Genomic DNA, 24899 nt, shown 5'->3' with positions numbered 1-24899 from the left:
ACCAAAAGTCAGATGCTTGACCAACTGTACCATGCAGGTGCCCTTGTATGGCTTTCTTATAATAACACCAGTCATTGGATATAGGGCTCATTGTAATCTAGTATGACCTCATCTTAACTTGGTTACATCTGCAAAGACTGTATTTTCAAATATGGTCATATTCACAGGTGCCAGGGGTTAGAACTTGAAAATATTTTTTAGGGACACAGTTCAACCTACAACAATGAGACATCTAAGTGTAGAGAGCTTCAGACAATAGAGAACAAATGCTATTCTATATTAATTTTGTCAGTTTATGAAACAACTCCCATGGTCAAGCATCTAGGTTTTTTTTTTTTTTTAAAGTTTTAATCAGCTTTGGAGGGAGAGAGGAGTAGAAGAATGAAAACCTAAGACCTGTCCAGTCTGTACTTTTTTCTCAGCCTGACTTTGGTGCTATCTTGATATTTTTCTGTGGATACCCTGGGCCTAGCCTATTATTCCTATAGAAATAATGATAAAGGGCATTTATTACCTCAAAAAATGGGAAAGGAAAGGACAAAATCTTAAACTTTTCTAAGGAAATTCTCTCATTCCTGCTACTATCTCTCCAGCTCCGTCCTAAATGCTCATAGCTAAATCAGCCTTCAACCACCTATAAAGATTTCTTAGGGTTTTTTTTTTGTTTGTTTGCTTGTTTTTAAATTTTTTTGTTGGTAATTGTTGTTAGGAATGTTATTCTCCATTTTATAATTCTGTAGAGCTGATTTTGGGACTCACCATCTTCATGGCAATTGATAATCCTGCCATAATTTTTAATCTGAAATCTTAATGTTTTATCATCAGGGAAGAATACAATTTTTTCATCTGTCATTTGGAAGTGAAGTAAAATAACGAAATGAAGCCAGCGCAACATCTGTTATCCTCTAGTAAGAAATGGGCAAATGTTCCAGAATTCACTTACCAAAAAGGACTGTTTAATTTACCATTGTCGCCTAAACCTAAGGAAAAACGTAGTGCAAAATTTGTACGTGATAAACTTGAACCAATGGTCTTAGGATCTCCACCAACAGGGGAATCCATTGTAAGGTATGCTTTGCCCATTCCGTCAAGTAAGACAAAGGAGTTAATAGCAGAAGATGAATTGATCAGGAAAATTACCAAACATCTGAAGATGGTAAGACACTTGTTGTTCCCTGTGTTTGGGGTTCCCATGATTAGTGCCAGGTTTAGTGATTTGTTAGGAAGGTGCACTAAACTCAAAATATAGCCCTACTGATCGCTAAGATTTATTATGGTGAAAGGATACAAAGCAAAATTAGCAAAAGGAAAAGGCTTGTGTGAAGTCTGGAGGAAACTAGGTCCAAGGTTCCTCTTCCTTTAAAGTCACACAGGATGTGCCTAATTCCTCCAACAACAAACACATTTTGACAACATATGTGAAATGTTTGTTGGAGAAGCTCATTAGTGACTCAGTGTTCAGAGTTTTATTGGGGTTGCTCATGTAGGTACTTTGCCTAGCACATACACAAATTCCAGCCTCCCTGAAGTAAAGCAGATGTTTAGCATGAATCACATTGTTTGTGCAAAAAAAGTTTAGGGACATTGAGCCACTGTTATGAGAGATGATGGGAACACTGCTAAATTCCAAGTGCTGAGACTCCAGTCCAATGCCAGCCTTGGAAGCAGATCTTTCTAATGATAGACATTTCTGAGTCTCATTCCTGCTATCTAACTCTTCTCAGCACTTTAGAAACTTTAGTTCTTAGTGTTGGGGAAAAAAATTTCCTTTTCTCTGAGTTTCTCTTTGCACAATGATCCAGAATTGAATTGTGGATTAACCAAATACCAAATGAGAACAATGAGAAGCAGTACAAATATAAAAAGAATATAGCATGTCAAATGTCCAATATAAATTTCCTCAAAGTTTGAGGCATTAGCTTAGAGAATTTCCTTTAAAGGGTTATTGCTCTCTGTTTTCCATTTCTATTTTGCCCAGTTCTCTTCAAAAGAGGAAGTTGAGTCAGTCAGATTTTGAGGAATACTTTGGTGATAAGAGGAGTCGATGCTTCACCTATTCATAGTCTTTTACTTGCCTGTCACCATGGAAATGAAAGTTGTAGGGACTCTCTCCATTCCTAGGGAGTAGAGTTGAGGACTGTTTGTCATAATTTCTTTATGGTAATATGAAACGGGATGTGAGATGAAAAATGGAACTGGCAGAAATAAGTCTTAATTCTAAGAAGGTCCTGACATGTTTGATTAAATATCCTTTTACATTTAATATAACTTTAAACTATCAAAAATACTTAACTTGCTTTGATTCACTCACAGATTGTTTCTACTTTGGAAGAAACCTATGGATTTGACATTCAAAATAGAGAAAAATTAGTTGTGAAGCCTGAAAATGAAGAATTAACTTTTTCGGTTAGTATATATAACCCTAATGTAGAGACATTAACAGCTGATATCAAAGCTGTTATCGTTAAAGCTGATATCAGCTTTCTTATGAAGGGTTAAGATTTTCTTTTGGATTCCATTTATGTTCTCAGAATGAATTCTCCATCCATGAAAATGATTCAGTTAGGGAATTTGAAAGTAGAGTACTTATTTTTCTATCCCCTGCCACCACTTATCTTAAAGTTTAATTAAGACGTATCTATATTTTAAACCCACTTTTATTGTTAATGCCTGTTCTATTTAATTTTTAGACATTTGGCTACTTGTTGGTTTGAGATGTATATTCTCTACTGTGTTAAGAAAGTATCCTATTTCTATTTTGCTAAAAGAACCTAAGAAGTTAATTGAGTTTTAGCAAATCTCTGGTATATATTGAAGTTATGTAACTATTAAGGTGATTAAGTATGTGGATCTCCTATAGTCCTATAGTCTATTGAGGAGATGAATGTTTTTACACATTTCATAATATTAAACTATTTTAATACTTAATTACTTTTCTTAGTTAGGGATTGAGTTTGGCTCCATGTCACAGATTGTTGTGTCTTTCAGTTCATGAACATGGTATGTCTCTCCATTTATTTAGATCTTGTTTGATTTCTTTTATCACCATTTTATAATTTTCACCATATAGATCCTATACATGGTTTGATACATTTATGGATTTGTATTTCATGTTTTTTGGAATGATTTTTTTTTTTAAGATTTTATTTGACAGGCAGAGGTCACAAGTAGGCAGAGAGGCAGGCAGAGAGAGAGGGGGAAGCAGGCTCCCCGCTGAGCAGAGAGCCCGATGTGGGGCTCCATCTCAGGACCCTGAGAGCATGACCTGAGCCGAAGGCAGAGGCTTAACCCACTGAGCCACCCAGGCGCCCCATTTTTGGGAATGATTTTTAATGGCATTGTTTTTAATTTTAGTTTCCACATATTTGTTACTAGTATATAGAAAAATGATTGATTTTTAATATGTTGATATAATATCTTGCAATCTTGTTGAAAGCACTTTTTCATTGTAGTTTTTTATAGATTTCTTGGAATTTTTTACATAGGTAATTATATCATCCTCAAATAGAGTCAGTTTTCTTCTTCCTGTCCAGTCTGAATGCTTTTTATTTCCTTTTATTGTGCTGGCTTTGCCTTCCAGTATTATATTTAATAATAGTGATGAGAGCAGATATCTTTGACTCATAATGACTACTACTTCCAGATAGGAATGGGAGTTCAGTTCCCTACTTGCTTTCACCAGCACAACTCTGGTGGGGGAATTGGAGAGCCAGTTTTCACTGCCACATTATTTTTCAGCTCTACTGACATATATGGGTAGTGTTGCAGTTTTTTTTCTTGGTGTTTGGCTCAAGTAGGATAGGTATTGTCAAAAAATTTTTGGATTATGCTAACGACCCCTTTTCACGGTCCTTTTGCTTTGCTTTCTTTCTTTCTTTCTTTTTTTAAAGATTTTATTTATTTGAGAGAGAGAGAACATGAGAAGGGCAGAGGGAGAGAGAGAGAAGCTGACTCCCTGCTGAATAGGGAGGATGATGTGGGACTCAGTCCTGGAACTCTGGGATCATGACTTGAGCTGGAGGTAGATGCTTAACTGAAAGAGCCACCGAGGTGCCCTCTTGGGCTTTTCTTAAGGCATTTTTTTTTTTTTTAAAGTCTGTGCTAATTGGAAGTTCCAGGTTCCAGATTTTATATGTAGGTAAAAAGAAAGGCTAAGGAATTCATGTATTCTTCAAGTTTGAGAACTCTGCCTTTCTCTTTCTATGTTTCAGAAATTTCCTGTGTTGATTTGTTGTGTTGTCTATGGTATTTTAGTTGCAGGAGGGAGGGCTAGAGGAATGGACCTAGTCCATCATGGCTAGAACTGGAAGTTCAAAATTATTTTTTTAATTTTTGATACAGTTCACGGGGCACCTGGGTGGCTCAGTGGTTTAAGCCTCTGCCTTTGGCTCAGGTCATGATCTCAGGGTCCTGGGATCAAGCCCCGCATCGGGCTCTCTGCTCAGCGGGGAGCCTGCTTCCCCCTCTCTCTCTGCCTGCCTCTCGGCCTACTTGTGACCTCTCTCTGTCAAATAAATAAATAAAATATTAAAAAATAGCTTTATTTTTGATACAGTTCTGTATTCTGATGTCTCCTTTATCTGATATCAGCTTTCTTATGATTAGTCATTGTGTGTTATATCTTCTTTCCAACTTTATTTTCAAACTATGACTTTATTTACTATACCTCTTTGAAATAGCATATAGATGAATCTTGTTTTTTATCCAGTCTGACAATGTCTATCTTTTAATGGGTTTAGTTCATTTATGTTCAATTGATAACAATTAAATGTATTGCCATGTAATTATTATAATGAAACGTTCATGAAATAATGTGAGTTAAGTCTACTTTCCTGCTATTTGCTCTCTTTTTATCTCATATCTTCTTTGCTTCTTAACACTTTACTGTTTTATTTTGGGTTAATTATGTATTTTTTAGCATTTCATTTTATTTTCTTTGTTTTTAGCAATTTTTTTTGTGCTTGCTCTGGGGATTCATTATATACTTATCACAGTCTATGTTGAATTAATATTATATACTTCATTTCTCATGTAAAAACTATGTAACAGTAAATAACATTTATCTCACTTATGTTATGCTATTATTGTTATATTATTGTTTTCCTTTTTTTTCTGACTGCTTTAAAGATTTTATCTTTGGGTTTCAGCATTGATATAAGATATACCTAGCTGAGCTTTTCTGTATATTCTCTTCACGGTCCATCAAGCTGATTCTGTGAGTTGAAGTTCTTCAACAAATTTGGAAATTTTCATTCATTATTTCTTTAGGTATCTTACTGCCTCTCTGCTCCTTTTTTATGAGAGTCTAATTACACATATATTAGACAGCTTGATATTGTATAAGAAGTCACCATACTCTCTTCATTTATTTTTTTTCTCTTTCTGTGCTTCAATTTGGGCAATATATATTATCCTATCTTTATTTTTACCAGCCATTTCTGTGGTTTCTGATCTGCTGTTAAGTTCAATCCAATGAAATTTTTATTTCAAATATCATGATTTTCACATTTAGGATTGTCTTTTGGTTACTTTTTAGGGGGTTTTATATTTCTTCTGCTATTATTCTCCTCTTCATGTAGCCTACCTTCTTTTCCTAAAAATTCTTTTATCAGTCACAGAGTTTTAAAAGTTTTTGTCTGGTAATTTCCAGTATCTGGGTTATCTGTGTGTTTACTTCTACTGTTTTTTTCTTTTGATTATGGATTGTATTTTCCTGGTTCTTCATATTATTTGTAATTTTTTATTAGTTCCCAAGTATTAGATTTAGAAAAACATTGGAAAATGTAATACAATGTTTATTTTCTAGAGAATGCTTACTGTTTCCTTTCTGGGATTTAGGGTGAACAGCTAATAATTCTCATTTCTACAAGAATTGATTTGAGCAGGAACTGGTCCTTATTTTAATTAAGTTAAGTTCTTGTCTGATTTGTCTAACCCATAATCTCTCCTATTGCTGCTTCCCCTGAGGGGCTGATTTCTTTGATATTGCTAGTATTTTAGCTGGCAAGAGTTCGAACTCTGATTTTAAATAGTTTTGGTTCACATCTTGGTTCAATCCTGGCAGAGCTTCAAAATACAATTACCACAAAAACATGCAGGATGAGATTCCGCTGTTTCTTAGTTCCTGCTTTTTATAGTTGTGTAAATGCCAGTCAAACCTTAAAACATTTTCATTATCCCCCAAAGCCTCCTTGTATTCCTTTTATAGTCAATTCTCTCCTACACTGGTTCCAGACAACCACTGATCTATCACTGTACTTATGCCTTTTTCTAGAATGTCCTGGAAATAAAATCATATAATATGTAGCCTTATGTATCTAGCCTTCTCTCCCTATTTCATCATCATGTTTTTGAGATTCATCCATGTTGTTTTATGTATCAGTAGTTTGTTTCTTTGATTGTGAAGAATATTCCATTGTATGGCTATACTACATTGTTGATCCATTTATCAGTTAATAAACATTTAGGTCATTGGATCCAGTAGCTATTTTGGCTGTTATGCATGAAGTTTCTTTTTTTTTTTTTTTTCAGTTTAAGTTCAATTAGCCAACACATAGTACATCATTAGTTTCAGATACAGTGTTCAACATATTATCCATTGTGTATAACACCCAGTGCTCATCACATCATGTGGCCTCCTTAATTCCATCACCCAGTTACTCCATCCCCCCACCCACCTCCCCTTCAGCAGTCCTTAGTTTGTTTCCCATAGTTAGGAGTTTCTCATGGCTTGTCTCCTTCCCTGATTTTCTTCCCATTCAGTTTTCCCTCCCTTCCCTTGTGGTCCTCTGTACTGTTTCTTATATTCCACAAATAAGTGAAACCATATGATGATAATTGTCTTTCTCCAATTGACTTATTTCAAGTCAATTGACTTAGCATAAAACCTTCCAGTTCCATCCAGGTTGATATAAATGGTAAGTATTCATCCTTTCTGATGGCTAAGTAATATTCCATTATATATATATATATAGAGAGAGAGAGAGAGAGAGAGAGAGAGACACATATATGTCTCTTTCTCTATATATATCTTCTTTATCATCATCTTTATCCATTCATCTGTCAAAGGACATCTTGGCTTCTTCCCTATTTTGGTTATCATGGACATTGCTGCTATGGACATTGGGGTGTAGGTGCCCCTCCATATGAATGAAGTTTCAATGAACATTTGTGTGCAAATCTTTGTGAGGACATATGTGTTTATTCATCTTGGATAATTGCTTTGGAATAATATTAGTGAGTTATAAGTGTATGTTTAATTTTATGAGGAATCGCTAAACTACTTCCCAAAATGGCAAAACCATTTTATGTTCCTACCACCTCTCTAGGAGAGCTCCAGTGGCTGTGCATCCTTACCAAAACTGGTATTGTCAGACTTCTTAATTCTGACCATTCCTAGGGAATGTAGGCCTCTTTTTCTGCCACATTTTTGGCAAAATTCAGATGGGGAAGGGATTGACAGAAGAAAAATGGTTGGGTTGAGTGATTTACCTTGGGACCGTTTCTCATTCCAGTGTATCTGCTAGCCTAAATGGCTGTCAAGGTCTCATCTGGTTTGTCTTCATCCTCTGAATTCTGTTTGTCAGTGGGAGGCCTGCTCTTTGACTTGGCTGACTTGGCACACTTTGCACACACTGGACCAAGTGCTCTTCTGTCTCCGCCATGCTCCCTTTAGATATGGATGGATATGGCTTTTGTTCTTTGCTTATCTATAAAGTGTTCTTCTGTGGAATTCAGTTTGTCCGATTTTTATCCTATCCTCTACTTCTCAGTATCCCCAAGGAAAGGAATGATAATTATATAGTTTTATGTATTTTTCCTTTCTGGATGTTTAATTTTTTTTTTTAAGGTTTTTTCTTTTCTTTTTTTTTTTTTTTTTTAATATGAGAGAGAGAGCAAGAGAGAACACAGCAAGGGAAGGAGCAAAGAGAGAGGGAGGAGAGACCCCGCACTGAGCAGAGGGGGTCAATCCTGGGACTCCGGAACCATGACCCGAACTGAAGGCAGAGGTTTAACTGAGCCACTCAGGTGCCCCGTTCTTTCTGGATGTTAACACCAAAATAAACACTCTCATACCTTTTCACATTATAATCGTAAAAGGCATTTCAGCTTCCCTTTGAAGATCTTTTTAGGGCGCGCCTGGATGGCTTAGTTGTTAACTGTCTGTCTTTGGCTCAGGTCATGGCCCCAGGGTTTGGGATTGGGCCTCTCGTTGGGCTCCCTGCTCTGTAGGAAGCATGCTTCTCCCTCTCCCACACCCCTGCTTGTGTTTCCTCTCTTGGTGTGTCTCTGTCAAATAAATAAATAAAAAAAATATATATAAAAGATCTTTTTAGAAGTCCTGCTCTAGAATTTTTTTTGTCTCATTGGCCTGATTGGGACACACGGCTACCCTTATTGGTAAAGGAGGCTGGAAAATTTATTATTATTATTTTTTATAGATTTTATTTATTTGAGAGACAGAGATTGAATATGAGTGGTGTAGGGCAGACAGGAAGAAGCAGAAGGAAAGGGAGAAGCTCCTCTTTGAGCAGGGAGCCCAACACAGGGCTTGATTCCAGGACCCTGGGATCATGATCTGAGCTGAAGGCAGACACTTAACTGACTGAGCCACCCAGATGCTCCTTACTATTATTACTAGCTATGCAACATTGGCATCCTCAGTAAAATTAAGGTCCTGTTAGTAGGCAATGAATAATTATTTGGGAAAATAATTATATGTGGTCTATTATATTATATGTGACATATATGATATGGTCTAGTATTATGTAATGATCTATTATAATGACCATTATCATACTATTATAATAGTATAAATGATACTATTATAAGACAATTATATACTTGTCTCACAACACTTGTCATAAATTTTGATGATTTTTATATCCATGTAGATGATCTTTGTAAATAATACAGCATCTCAGTTTGTGGAATTTCTTTGCTCCAGTGATCTTGTCTTCTATCCTCTCTCAGCAACTAACAAGATGATATCCTCTAGTCTTTGTAAATAACCAATAACTTTTCCATAATTTAAGTTTCAATCATCTTAATCTTTTGTCACTACCTTTTATCTTTCCCACTTAGTCTGTTTAATATTCTGGCTCCAAAATCCTTTGATTCCATTTGGAACTATAATCCATTGGTCCTACTGCCTTTTACTGTCCCAAATCCTCCTTGTGGTCTTACTTACCTAGCTTAAATTCCATGGTCAAATTATTATTATTGCTCCCATGTATATTCTTCTCCTGCTGTGCTGTATTGATTTTATTTTGTTAAATTGCAGCCATGATCAAATCAATCACCATCTTCTCTATATTTGTGGCATCTGAATGTGAGTAGAAGAAAATCCCTAAGTATGTCTCATTTTACATTTATTTTTAGGAAACCTGGTTCATTCATTTTCCCACTCTCCTGAATGACTAATTCAGTTTTTCCTCTTTTCCTATAGGGGTATAAGTCTTTATCATGGCAAAAAAAAGTGTATCTGCCCATGAGTATGTTTTAATGATGATGTTGAATGAACATACTCCTTATGGAGAACATTCTATGAGAATCCTAACTGTATATAAACATCTGAGATTTGTCAATCGTAGGTTGTTTCTGATTTACAAATCACTGCTCTACTAGAAGAGATTCAGTCATTGTGATATTTTCATCTGTCACTATTTTTTCCTCAAAGTGTTCATTTGCCCATTGAATGAGGGTAAAAGACTACAGCTCTTGGCAAGTATACTTATATTCAGAAGTCATAATGAGCATTCATTTTCTAACACAGAGATATTTCTAAGGTATATACAGAGTGGCTACCTTTTTTTTTTTTGGATACTCATAAATTTCAGGAGCCTAAATCTGGGATGCTTGATTCTCTGCAGCAGTGCAGGGGAGAATAAGAGGCATAGCTGGATGTAGGTCATTCAGAGGCCACTCCCCAGTATGTACTGTCTTCCACTTTCTGGGAGGATGTGGTAGTAGAACATTTGGAGTATGATTTCTTGTGTTACATGTTTGAAGGGACATAAATTATAGGCAAAAAATATTTTCCCAAATAATTAAGACGTACTATAATGTAGATGGGGATGCATATGGATTCTGAAATAAAAATAATTTTGTTTTGTTATTCTTTTCAAAAGGTTGGGGATGATCTGAATTCATTCTTGGTATGTTGTTCACAATTTGCAGCTCAGTTAGAAGCAGCAGCTAAGGAAGAACGTAATGTACGTATTCTGTGTAAAATGTCAAGTATAAGATATTTAATATTTTAATGATTTAAATTATTAGTAATGTTAACATTTTGTTTTGATTTTATATTTACTAAAATCATTGTTAATAATTTCAGCAGTACAATATTTAAAGCTACATTGGTTGTTTGAACTTGAATGTGATAATTCTTTTAATAGTATTAGTCTAGATACCATGCCTTAAGGAGTTAAAAAAGACATTAGAAAGTATTTTTTATTCTTAATGTAGGCATTTAGGTCTGTGAATTTTCCTTTAAGTACATCATTGATTAAGTCATTAGTATTTTCATATTTACAAATGAAAATATAGTATTAATATTTATATTTTAGTGTTTTTAAACATTTTTTTATTTAAATCCAATTTAGTTAACATATAGTGTATTATTACTTTCAGGGGTAGAATTTAGTGATTCATCAGTTGCATATAACACCCAGTAGTCATTACATCAGGTGCCCTCCTTAATGCCCATCACCCAGTTGCCCCATTCCCCCACTCACCACCCCTCCAGCAAACTTCAGCTTGTTTCCTATAGCTAAGAGTCTATTAGGGTTTACCTTCCTCTGTTTTTATATTATCTTGTGTTCATCTGTTTTGTTTCTTAAATTCTGCATATGAATGAAATCATATGGTATTTGTCTTTCTCTAACTTATTTTGCTTAGCTTATGCTAAGCCTCCAGTTCCATCCAAATAAGGTAATTTTATATTGCAAAAGTAATATGTCATAATTAATAAAAATTTCAAAAAAGACATGCATAAAGAAGAAGACAAAAATTAACATAATTGTATTTCCCCAAGATAACCAAGTATTGTTAACATATTCTTATTTCCCTTCCTGATTTTCCAAAGTTTTAAAGATTTAGAAAAAATGAAATAATACTGTACATACTATTTGGTAATACACTTTTATTACTTTTTGATTTTTGCAAAATAGTATTTATTGTATCTTATATGATTACAAACATTACTATTATTTTTTAAAGATTTATTTATTTTGAGAGAGAGAATGCATGAGTGGGAGGTGGGACAGAGGGACAGGGAGAGAGAATCTTAAGCAGACTATCCACCAAGCACAGAGCCTGACTTGGGGGCTGGATCTCAAAACTCTGAGGTGATGACCTGAGCCGAAACCAGAACTGACTGAGTCACCCAGGTGCCCTTGATTGTAAACATATTATTGTGGAACATTTGAAATTGAGGAAAGTTTCCTGTGATCTCAAATCTAGTATATATGCATCATTAACATTTTAGAACATGTTTTCTTGTGCTCTGAGTGTGTATATATACACACACAAACTTACATATACACATACACATATAGACACACACGTATATATGCACACACTTGCTGTGTATGTCTGTATATGTACATTCATTTATATGTACATTGATATATGTCTTTTCTAATTTTTTATTATGGCAAAATACACATACTGTACAACTTACTATATTAACCATTTTTAAATGTACAGTTCAGTGGTATTAAACACATTGATATTGTACAATGATCACGTCTATCGGTCTCAGAACTCTTTTCATCTTGCAAAACTGAAACCGTATGCATTAAACAGTAACTCCTTATGACCCCTTACCAGAGACCCTGGTAACCACTGTTCTACTCTGTGTTACTATGAGTTTGGCGGGCTTCTTCTCTTTCTTTCTCTCTTTCTTTCTCTCTCTGTCTCTTTCTTCCTTTCTTTCTCTTTTTCTCTTCCTCCCTCTCTCTATCTTCCTCCCTCCCTCCCTCCCTTCCTTCCTTCCTTTCTAGATCCACAGGTAAGAGAGATTATGCAATATTTATCTTTTTGTGTCTGGCCTATTTCATTTAACATAGGTCTTCTAGATTCACCCATGTTGTCACAAATGGCAGGACTTCCTTCTTTTTATAACTGAATAATATTTCTGTGTGTGTGTGTGTGTGTGTGTTTGTGTATTACAGTTTCTTTATCTAGTCATCCATCCATGGATACTTAGATTGTTTCCATGTCTTGGTTATTGTGAATAGTGCTGCAGTGAACATGGGAGTGCAGGTATTTCTTTGAGATACTAATTTTGTTTTCTTTGGATATATGTCTGGAGGTGGGATCACTAGATCATATGGTAGTTCTGTTTTTAAGTTACTGAAGAGTCTTCATATTGTTTTCTATAGTTGCTGTACCAGTTTCCCTTCCTACCAGTGGTGCACAGGATTCCCTTTTCTCCAAATCTTTGTCAACGGTTGTTTTCTCTTTTTGATAATAGCCATTCTAACAGGTGTGAGGTAGTATTCATTGTGATTTTGATTTGCATTTCCCTGAGGATTAGTGATGTTGAGCACCTTTTCATGTATCTGTTAGTCATTCGTATGTCTTCCTTGGAAAAAAATGTCTTTTGCCCATTAAAAAAATTTTTTTTCACTATTGAGTTGTATTAGTTCCTTGTATATTTTGGATATTAATCGCTTATCAAATATATGCTTTGCCAATATTTTCTCTTTCCATAGAATGCCCTTTTCATGTTGTTGATTGTTTCCTTGACTATGCAGTAACTTTTTAGTTTGATATAGTCCCACTTACTTATTTTTGCTTTTGTTAAACCTTTGCTTTTGATGTGATGTCCGTGAAACCATTGTCAAATCCAGAGTCCCGAAGTTTTTATTCTGTCCTCTTCTAGGCGTGTAATAGGTTTAGATCTTATATGTAGGTCATGGGTTTACCCTGAGTTAATTTTGTAATGGTGTAAGTGGTATAAGGGTCTAATTTTATCTTTTTTTTTGCATGTGGATATCCAGTTTCTCCAGTGGTATTTGTTGAGAAGATTCTACTTTCCCTGTTGTCTTGGTACTCTTATAAAAAATTATTTTGCCATATGCAAAGGTTTATTTCTGAGCTCTCAGTTTTGTTCTATTGTCTCTTTATATTTAAAATATTTTATTTTTATTGAAGTAAATTGACACAATGTTACATTTGTTTCAGGTTCTTTTTTATTTTAATTTTTGAAAATTGAGATGTAATTGAACTGTGATATAATAAACTATATCAGTTTTAGGTGTAAGTATGTATATATCTTTATGCCAATAAGGTGTTTTCTTTATTACTGTTGCTTTGTAGTATATTTTGAAATTGGGATATTTGAAGCCTCCAACTTTTTCTTTTCCAAGATGTTTTTGGTATTCAGGGGTCTTGAGATTCCATGTGTATTTTAGTATGTTTTTTCTATTCCTGCAAAATAGTCCATTGGGATTTCTATAGGGATTACATTGAATCTGTAGATCACTTTGGATAGTATGAACTTTTTAACAATATTAAGTCTTTGAGTCCATGAGCATGGGATGTTCTTTCCATTTATTTGTATCTTTGATTTCTTTTAGCAGTGTTTTCTAGCTTTCTGTGTATATATCTTTCACCCCCTTGGTTAGGTTTATTCCTAAATATTTTTAGATTTTTGATGTTATAGTAAATGAGATTGCTTTCTTAATTTTCATTTTGGATTGGACATTGTGAATATATAGAAATATAACTGATTTTTGAGTGTTGATTTTGTGTCCTGCAATTTTGCTGAATTTATTAGTTCTAACACTGTGTGAGTGTGTGTGGGTGCATGTATGTGTGTGTATTGTGTGGTTATCTTTAGGGTTTCCTACATATAAGATCATGTCATTTGCAGAAAGGGACAATATTTTATTCCATTTTTTAAGACTTTATTTTTTTTTCTTTTTAAATTTCTCTGGAACTTCCAGTACTATGTTGAATGGTGCTGGTGAGATGGGCAGATTTGCCTTTTTTTGATACTAGAGAAAAATCTACCAGTCTTTTCCCAGTGAATATGCTCTTTGCTGTGGCCTGTTTATATATGGATTTTTATTTTGAGTTTATTTTCTTCTATTCTTAGTTTATTGAGCTTTTTAAAATCATGAAGGAGTGTTGATTTTTAATAAAAGCTTTTTCTTCATCTGTTGAGATGATTCTGTGGTTCTTGTTTTTCATTTTGCTTATGTGGTGTATTATATTGTTTCATATTATTACAAATAGTGAGCCAGGCTTGTGTTCCAGACATAAATATTTTTTGATTTTACTGTATGATACTTTTAATGTGTTGTTGTTTTTTTTTTTTTAATAAAGTAGGCTCCATGCCCCGCATGGAGTCCAACACTAGGCTTGAACTCACAATCATTAAGACCGAGACCTGAGCTGAATGTGTAGCCGACTGAGCCACCCAGGTGTCCCTTAATGTGCTTTTGAATTCTTTTTGCTAGTATTTTTGTATAATTTTTTCTACTTTCTATTAATTATTCATTAATTTATATTTATGCAAATAAATAGAAATTTATTAATTATAAATATAATTATAAAATTTAAATTATTATATATTATTTATACATAAGATAATATGGAATATATATTAAATTATTAAAAGTAAAATATAAAAATAATATAATAATTTATTTGTATTAATCAGGAATATTGGTCTGTAGTTTTCTTGTGCCTTTTTTGGTTTTGATATCACAATGATGCTGGACTTATGGAGTTGGTTTTGGAATTTTCTCCTTTCTGATTCTTTGGAAGAGTTTGAGAAGTGTTAGTGTTAATTATTTTTCTTTCTTTCTTTCTTTTTTTTTTTTTTTTTAAAGATTTTATCTATTTACTTGAGAGAGAGAGAGCATGAGAGGGGAGAGGGTCAGAGGGAGAAGCAGACTCTGCCGAGCAGGGAGCCAGATATGGGACTCAATCCCAGGACTCCAGGATCATGACCTGAGCTGAAGGTAGTCACACAACCAACTGAGCCCCTCAAGTACCCTGATAATTCTTTTTTAAGTGATAGAATTCTCAAGTGAAGCCATGTGGTTCTGGGCTTTTCTTTGTTGGTAGGTTTTTGATTACTGCCTCAATCTTCTTACTAGTTACAGGTCTATTCAGATTTTTTATTTTTTTTTGTGGTTTGGCCTTCGTAGATTGTATGCTTCTAGGAATTTATCCATTTCTTCTAGGTTATCCAATAGTCTTTTATGATCCTTTGTCTTTGATTAGAGTGGACATCATTGTAATATCTCTTTCATTTTTTTTTTTTAAGATTTTGTTTATTTATTTGACAGAGAGAGAGAGAGAGAGTGATAGGGAATACAAGTAGGGAGAGTGGGAGATGAAGAACCAGATTTCCCGCTGAGCAGGGAGCCAAACACAGGGCTCAATCCCAGGATCCTGGAATCATGACCTGAGCTGAAGATAGACACTTAACGACCGAGCCACTCAGGGGCCCCTCTCTTTTATTTCTAATTTTAGTTATTGAATATTCTCTTTTTCATACTTAATATAGCCAAATGTTTGTTGACTTTTGTTAATCTTTTCAGAAACTACTCTTGGTATCATTGATTTTTATCCTCTATTTCATTTATCTCTGCTCTAGTATTTATCTCCTTTCTTCTGCAAACTCTGGGTTAAAAATTTTCTGTTGTTCTTCCTTTAGGTGAAAGGTTAGATTGTTGGTTTGTGATTTTTAAATGTAAACATTTACGACCATAAACATTTTGTACTGATTTGGCTCACTAGCATAGTTTTGGTATTTTGTTTTTTGTTTTCATTAACCTTCAGGTATTTTCTAAATTCGATTATGATTTCTTCTTTGATCTATGGATTGTTGAAGAGCATGTTGTTTAATTTTCACATATTTGTAGATTTTTGTTGTTGTTTTATTTCTGCTATTGATTTCTAATTTTACACCATTGTGTTTGAAAAGATGCTTGGTGTGATTTCGATCTTAAATTTGTTAAAACTTGTTTTGTGTCCTAACATGTAATCTTCCTTGGAGAATGTTCTTTGTATGCTTGAGAAGATCATGTATTTTGCTATTGTTGAGTGGGGTATTCTCTATATGTTTGTTATGTGTCTATTTTATAGTATTGTTTAGTCCTTTATTTCTAATTGATATTCTCATTGTTCTTACTATAACTGAAATTGGGGATATTGAAATGTCCTACTATTATTGTGTTTCTGTTTCTCCCTTTTTATGTTTGCTTCATATATTTGGGTGCTTTAATGTTAGATGCATGTATATTTATAATTGTTATATCTTCCTAGTGAATTGACCTTTTTATCATTACATAGTATCCTTTTTCTTTTTTTGATAGTTTTCTCTTAATCTCTATTTTGTCTTAAGAATGGCCACCCTAGCTTCCCTTTTTCTTTGGAATGTCTTCTTCTGTTCTTTTACTTTGAGCCTGTTTGAGTCCTAAGATTTAAAGAGAACTTGTTATAGGCAGTGTATAGTTGGATATTTTTATTATATTTAAGAAAAATAATGAATTCAATCTGTGTCTTTTTGTTGGTGTGTTTAATCCATTTACATTTATTGTAATTACTGGTAGGAGGGGCTTACTATTGCCATTTTGTTAATGTTTTCTGTTTGGAAGTTTTTGGTTCTTTTTCTTTTTTGGTATCTTTTGTGGAGTTATGTTTGTTTGTTTGTTTTTGTAATGACATATTTTGATTCCTTTCTCACTTCCCTTTGTGAATATTCTGTAGATATTCCCTTTGTGGTTACCATTGCAATTATATAAAACTTATTAACATTATAGCAATCTATTTTAAACTGATAACAACTTCAGTTGCCTATAAAAAGTGACTATTGGAGCACCTGGGTGGCTCAGTCATTAAGTGTCTGCCTTTGGCGCAGGTAATGATCCCAGGGTCCTGGGATGAAGCCCCACATCAGGCTCCCGGCTTGGCAGGGAGCTGCCTTCTTCCTTTTCTGCTCTCCCTCTTTGTGCTCTCTGTATGTCAAATAAATAAATAAATAAATAAATAAATAAATAAAATCTTTGGGGGAAAAAAAACTCTACTACTTACATCCTTGCCTCTTCTATTTTATGTTACTTGTGACATAAATTACCTCTTTTTACATTGCATTGCCATTAATTTAAATTTATAGTTAGTTTTCATCTTACAGAATTTCTGTGCCAGATTTATAAGTGATTTGTTCACTTTTTTATAATACTATAGGATATTTGTTGATATATTTATCTTTACAAGGGAATTTTATATTTTCATATGGTTTTGTGTTGATGTTTATTGTTTTTTCTCTTTAACTTTTTGGACTTTTAGGACTCCCTTCAGGATTTCTTGTAAGGAGAGTCTAGTGGTGATGACTTCCTTTCACATTTTTGAAAATCTTCATTTATCCTTCATATTTGAAGGGAAGTTTTGCCAGATACAGTGTTTGGCAGTTTTTCTTTCAGTGCACTGACTGTATCATCCTGTTCCCTTGTAGCTCATAATCTTAATGGTTAGAAATCTGCTGATGATCTGATGAGAACTTTCTTGTATGTAATGAGTTGTATTTCTCTTGCTGTTGACAAGATTGTCTGTGACTTTTGGCAGTTTGATCTCAGGGTAGGTATCTTCAGATATTTTCCTAGTTAGAGTTCTTCAAGTTATTTGAATTCGTCTGTCTGTTTTTCTCCTCAGATTTGGGAAATTTTTAGTCATTATTTCTTCAAGTAAATTCCACACCCCTTTGTTTTTTCTTCCTTCTTCAATTCCCATAATACATATTTTGTTTTGTTCCGTGGTATCCCATATGTCTTTTAGGAGCGCTTCATTTTTTTTTTTTTTTTTTTCTATCTTGATTATTTTGAAAGTCTTTATGTCTTCTAGTTTGCTGATTCTTTCTTTTACCTGGTCAGGTCTGTTCTTGTGTTCTTGTAATGGATTTTTTTTTTTTTTCAATTCAATTACTGTATTCTTTAGTTCCAGAATTTCTGTGTGGTTTTTCTTCATAGTTTTAATTTTTTTCTCAATATTCTCATGCTCATGTATTATTTTCCTGATTTCCTTTGGTTATTTGTGATCTCTTAGCTAATTAAGTATCATCAAGTATCCTTATGATGACAGTTTTGAATGCTTTGTGAGTTTGTATATTTCTGCTTCTTTAGTTTCTGGAGATTTAATTTGTTCTTTTATTTATTTATTTTTAAAGATTTTATTTATTTATTTGACAGACAGAGATCACAAGTAGGCAGGGAGGAAGGCAGAGAGAGAGTGGGGGAAGCAGACTCCCCGCCGAGCAGAGAGCCCGATATGGGGCTCTATCCCAGGACCCTGGGATCATGACCTAGGCTGAAGGCGGAAGCTTTAACCCACTGAGCCACCCAGGCGCCCCTAATTTGTTCTTTTAAATGTGCTGTGGTTCCCATTTTCCTTTGTATGTCTTGTTACTTTTGTTGTTCAGATCTGGTGTCTGAAGCATCAGCTAACTCTTCTAGATTTTATGGTCTGATTTCCTATAGGGAGGGCTTGCTCCATTCAGTCTGCCTAGATTCTGGAGACCTCTTAAGCCTTTTTTTTGAGTAAGTGTTCCTCTGGGCTTGTGTATGTAATCTATTAGAAGAGGCTTGTATGTTTCTTTTTCCTTTTCTTTCTTTCTTTTTTTTTAAAGATTTTATTTATTTATTTGACATAAATCACAAGCAGGCAGAGAGGGAGAAGCAGGCTCCCTGCTGAGCAGAGAGGGCCTCAATCCCATGACCCTGAGATCATGACCTGAGTGGAAGGAAGAGACAACCCTCTGAGCCACCCGGGCACCCTGGCTTGTGGGTTTCTACTCAGGTACTCCCCCTAGTGCCTTTCCCGTGCTGCTTTAAATATCAGTGCAGGAGCTCCACCCAGTGTCTGGTTTTGGTACTGCAAACCCTAGTTCATTGTGTGCTCTAGTCTTAGTTCTCAGAGATTCTCAATCTGGCTGGCATCCTTTTGCTGTCAGTACTTGGATAGAGGCAAGAGGGAAGCTGGCCCCTTGGGCAACCTCTTGCCCTAAATGTCCGAATGTTGGATGTGAGTTCCATTCCTTTCCATCCCCAAGGGGAAACAAGACTTGAGGATTTCTTCCCAGTTGTGCTGCAGTGTGAGTATAAGGAGAGACTCTGACAAGTTAATGTTGAGAGTATCAATTTTTTTTTTTTTTTTTTTTTTTTTTTTTTTTTTTAGTGGATTTTGATGTGATTGGTTTTGTCCTTGCTTAAGATACCGGAAACTTAACTGGTTTTGGGATTTCTCAGAGCATTTGGTTTGTTTGATGTTAAATCCCTGTTTTTCTATGGGAAGGAGGGTTTCAGGCTTCATATTCACCATCTTGCTGATAAAGTCTTGTTTCTTTAATGAGGAATGGTATTAGAAACCAAGATCTGACAGTTAATCAGTGATCCTGGAATGAGTGCTTTTATGCTATTTCAGCAGACAAAACTAGGAAATGTGTATAGGTATGCACACATATACATATGCACAGTTCATCTACTTATATTCTTATTTACAAATAGAGTGCATGTATATATACATAAATAGACATATTTAGAAATTTGGAGTCCTCACAGACACCTTTAGTTCCAGTCTCTCACCTCAGGACTTATTCTTACTTTATTTCATTTGTGTATGTCCTTCTTCCCACAGTTAGAATTCTAACTCTTGACATCACTACATTTACTCTTTTGTTCAATCTTACAATACTTCCAACATCATTTAAGAATTTCCTCTCCTATATCACTATGAAAACAAATGTACTAAAAAGATTTTGTGATTTCTTTTGAACTACCTGCCCACCCCCCACCACTTAGCATCATTTTTGTCCAAGACTGAATATGAGGTTTATGTTAAATTCCGTGTTGATGAGTTCGTTGAACTAGTTGTTTTTCTTTTTCCTTTAGTAATTTAACTTGTTTAAGTTTGAAAACAAAAACTATAACTCAAAAAAATATATACCCACATGTTAATTGCAGCATTATTTATAATAGCTAAGATATGGAAGCAACCTAAGTACACATTAATAGATGAATGGATAAAGAAGATGTGGTATGTGTATATGTGCACACACACACACACACACAGGAATATTATTAAGGTATAAAAAGAATGGGATCTTGCCATTTGTGACAATATGGATGAGCTTAGAGTGTTTATGCTAAGTGAAATAAGAAAGACAAATATGATTTCACTCTATATGTGGAACCTAGAGAACAAAACAAATGAACAAACAAACAAAAGATTAAAAAGAGCCATAAATATGGAGAATAAACTAGACAGTTTGGTTGTTGGAGAGGATGGGAGTGGGCAAAAAAAATTAAAGAGGAGTGGGAGGTGCAGGCTTTAAATTATGTAATGAATAAGTCAGAGGGCTAAAAGGTACAGCATAGGGAATATAGTCAATGGTATTGTAATAGCGTTGTATGGTGCCAGATGGTAGCTACACTTGAGGTGAGCATAGCATAATGTATAAAGTTATCAGATCACTATGTTGTACACGTGAAACTAATGTAACGTGTGTCAATTACACTTCAATAGCAGGCAAAAAGAAATACTAAGAGATGTTTTTTGAAGAGAAAGAATGATCCAGAGGGAAGGTCTGAAAAAGTAGAAGTAGCAACCGACATGAAAAATGTAACAAACACTGAATGACAATAATTTAAATCTTATGGATAAGGAAATACAATAGAATCAAAATGCACGATAATTATGTACATTAGGAAAGAACTTAGATTTGGAATGAATTGTAATTAAAGTATAATCTAAGGTTCGTGTATTGTTTGGGAGAATAGTAAAGACTTTAATAAGTTAGGTATTCCTATTAAAAATTTCTTTTTCATAATGTAAGTAGTATGTAGAATTTTTACCCTAGTAGAGGAAAATTGAATGACAGAAAAAAAAAATCCAAAAGATTCTAGACGAGGGAAAAAAATAGGAAAGTTGATCCAAAAGTAAGAGAGTAGAAATAAACCTAAATATATCAGTAAGTATACCAATTCAGTGTACCAATTAAAAGAGAAAAATTGACAAAAAAGAAATTTAAACTATATGTTTACCAGAGGTATGCTAAAGCATAAAAATACAGAAAGGTTGAAAGTAAAAAATTAATAGAGTACCTAGGGAAAAATTTAACTAAGGCTGTGAAATATCTGTAAACTAAGAACTGTAAGACATTGATGCATGAAATTGAAGAAGATACAAATCAATGGAAATATAGTGTTCATGCATCAGAAGAATAATATCATTAAAATGTCCATACTATCTAAAGTGATCTGTAAATTCAGTGCAACATGCATTAAGATTCCAATTATTTTTTCTCACAGAAATAGAAAAAAAATCCTAAAATTTGTATGGAATGACAAAAAACCCCAAAAAGCCAAAGAGCCAAAGCAATCTTAAGAAAGAGAACAAAGCTGGAGGCATCAGTCTTCTATTTCAAACTATATTACAAAGCTGTAGTAATCAAAATAGTGTGGTATTCACAAAAAAACACAGATTGATGGAAATGATTAGAGACCCCAGAAATAAACCCACTTGTATATGGTTAATTAATATATGACACAAGAGCCAAACATATATAGTAGAGAAAGGATAGTCTTTTCAGTAAATGGTTTTGGAAAAACTGGACCCCTTTCTTACATCATGCACAAAAATCAACTCAATATGGATTAAAGACTTGAATATAAGACCTGAAACCACAAAACTACTAGATAAAAACTTTGGGGTAAACTCCTTGAATTCAATATTGGCATTGATTCTTTTGCATGTGGTATCAAAAGTAAAGGCAACACAGCAAAAATAAATGAGACTGCATCAAACTAAAAGGCTGCTGCCCAGTAAAGGAAAGCATCAACAAAATGAAAAGACAATGTGCAGAATGGGTGAGATGTCTATAAAGCATATATCTGATAAGGGGTTAATATCCAAAATATATACAGAACTAGTACAACTTCCTGGGGGGAAAACTCAAACAATCCAAGTACAAAATGGGCAGAGGAGTATTTTTTTCCAAAGAAGACGTTCAAATGGCCAACATGTACATTGAAAGGTGTTCCTGTCACCAGTCATTAGGGAAAGGCAAAACAAAACCACAATGAGATATCACCTCATGCTTGTTAGAGTGACTATCATCAAAAAGACAAGAGAACCCATGCTTGCAAGGATGTGGAGAAATGGCAACCCTTGTGTACTACTTGGTGGGAATGTAAATTTCCACTATGGAAAAAAATGTAGAATTTCTCAAAAATCTAAAAATATAATACAATATTAGCCAGAAATTTTACTTCTGGGTATATATCAGAAGGAAGTGAAATCATTGTCTTGAGGAGATAATATGCACTCCTGTGGTTATTGCAACATTATTCACAAAAACCCTAGACAAAGGGATGCCTGGGTGGCTCAGTTGGTTAAATATTGCCTTCGGCTCGGGTCATGATATCTCTAATCCTCCCCCTACTTTTGCACTCTCTCTCTTTCAAATAGATAAAAAAAATTTTTTTTTAATAAAAAGCCAAGACATGGAAACAATTTAAGTGTCCCCCAGTCAACGAATGGATAAAGAAAATGTGGTATCTATCTGTATATATATAATGGAATATTAACGTTTCCATAAAGAAGTAGGAAATCCTGCCATATGCAGTGATATGAATGGACCCTGAGCACCTTATGCTAAGTGAAGTAAGTCAGTCAAGGAAAGACAAAGCTCTGACCGGTATGTGGAATCTAAAAAAACTGAATTCATAGAAACAGAACAGATTGGTGGTAGCCAAAGGTGGTGGTTGGGGGAGGCTGGTGGTGGTGGTGAGACGTGGGAGAAATGGGTGATGATAATCAAAAGGTACACGTTTCCAGTATACAATAAATGAGTTCTGGGGATATAATGTACTGCATGGTGACTACAAAAAATATAATAAAAATTTAAAAAATAAAGGAAAGTAAAAGGATGAACAAATATGTAATTTAAAGCTAGCATAACCTGTTGTTAGACAAATTAGAATTAAGGCAAATAAAATTAGAGATGAAACTCCATACAATGATCAAAGGTTTGGTTCACCAGGAATATATAATACTCCTTAAGCTCAACTCAATAATAATACCACCTGAGGGGGTAGGGTGTTGTCCAGCAAGAGGTGGTATACGTGTTGAACCAACTGTGATGCTATGTTCCCAGTTACTGGAGTTATACAGGTCCAGGAATCAAAGAAGTAGATTTGCCTTCTCTTCTCATCACTCCCAATGATCCACTTTGGGAATATTTATTTACAATCCCTGCAAGTCTAGGTACTATGGTATTGGAGACTGTGGTCCTACAGGGGTGGTATTGTTTACTAGAGGTACAGTAATAGTTCCATTGGACTTCAAACAGCTGTCTGATCCAAGTTCAAAAATTCATGCTCGCTTCTAACTGAAGTACATTGTGTGTTTTTGCCTGACTGGCAGGCTGGAATTGCTGCAGAGTTAATATTCCCAGAATTGATGAATAAGTATCCTTTGTGGACATTTATGAAGTGTATTTACAGTGCTCTAAAATGGTCCCTCATAAGATTGAGCCTCAGTTGCTCTGAATAACAACTCATGTTTATGGTTTATACACACCATTCTTTGATTTCTCCCCTCTGTTCCCATATTTTTTGGGATTGCCTTACAAACTGCTTGCACACATTTCTTGTCTCAGTATCTGCTTTTGGGGGAACCCAAACTGAGATAATTCTCCAACTTGTTATTAGAAGCTAACATATTCTTGTACCCAAAGTTTATGTAGACATTGAAATAAAGGTAAATTACAGTGTAATTTTACTTGTAAATAAGTGTAAAAATCCTAAGCAAAACATGGCTAGTTGAATCCAATAATTTATTATTCCTTTCAGATGAACTGACCATTTGGTTATTATGAAGTAGTATTTCATATGTCTATAATAATATTTCTCATTCTGTAGTCTGCTTTGTTTGATATTGATACAGTTACTCGTATGATGAGTGTTATCATGGTATTTCTTCCACTTAACCTGTTTATCTCTTTCTATTTAAAATGTGTTTCTTATAGACAAATCTTTTTAATTTTTCAGTCTGATGATATCTGCCTTTAATTGGAGTGTTTTGGTCATATGCATTTAGTGTAATAATTAACATATTTGGGTATAAGACTGCCATTTTGCTTTTTTTGGTATTGTTCCTCTGTCATGCCTGCCTTTATTATTATTATTTTTTTGTTGTTGTTGTTTTGAGTTATGTAGTTCTTTGTATATTTTGGATGTTAACCCCTAATAAGATACATCATTTGCAAATACCTTCTCCCATTCAGTAGATTGCTTTTTTGTTTTGTTGATGGTTCATTTGCTATGCAAAAGCTTTTTATTTTGATGTAATCCTAATAGTTTATTTTGCTTTTGTTTCTCTTTTTTTAGGAGGCCTATCTAGAAAAATTTGCTATGGTCAATGTCAAGAACAAAACAATACAAAACAAAACCACAGTGTCTGTATTCTTTTCAGGTCTCCCATTTAGGTATCAAATCCATTTTTAGTTTATTTTTGTGTATGGTATAGAAAATTGGCCCAGTTTCATCCTTTTGCATATAGCTGTCCAGTTTTCCTGGCACCATTTATTGAAGAGAGTATCTTTTCGCCATTGTATATTTTTGTCTTCTTTGTTGTAGATTAATTGACTGTATGAGCATGGGTTTATTTCTGGATTTTCTATTTTGTTCTGTTGCTCTATGAGTCTATTTTTGTACCAGTACCATACTGTTTTCATTACTAATAGCTTTATAGTATTTCTTAAAATCTGGATTTCTGCTACCTCAACTTTGTTTTTCTTTTTCAAGATTGCTCTGGCTATTTGGGGTCTTTGATGGTTCTTTACAAATTTTAGGATTATTCTAGTTCTGTGAAAATGCTAT

The 24899-nt window shown here is 34.2% G+C and overlaps 1 protein-coding gene across 1 annotated transcript in view; it reads left to right on the top strand.

Annotated features, from left to right (window-relative positions):
- The first annotated feature begins 877 nt into the window (after positions 1–877).
- CCDC7 (coiled-coil domain containing 7) overlaps positions 878–24899 on the top strand; it is a 387945-nt gene continuing 363923 nt past the window's right edge. Inside the window, exons 1-3 of the mRNA XM_046011852.1 lie at positions 878–1156; positions 2314–2406; positions 10131–10214. Coding sequence (XP_045867808.1) covers positions 878–1156; positions 2314–2406; positions 10131–10214 — 456 coding nt within the window. The remainder of the gene's footprint in view (positions 1157–2313; positions 2407–10130; positions 10215–24899) is intronic.

The sequence above is a fragment of the Meles meles genome, chromosome 7 (assembly GCF_922984935.1).
Source record: "Meles meles chromosome 7, mMelMel3.1 paternal haplotype, whole genome shotgun sequence".
Lineage (NCBI taxonomy): Eukaryota > Metazoa > Chordata > Mammalia > Carnivora > Mustelidae > Meles > Meles meles.
Note: the sequence above shows the minus strand (reverse complement) of the source record. Positions and strands in the feature narration are given on the sequence as shown.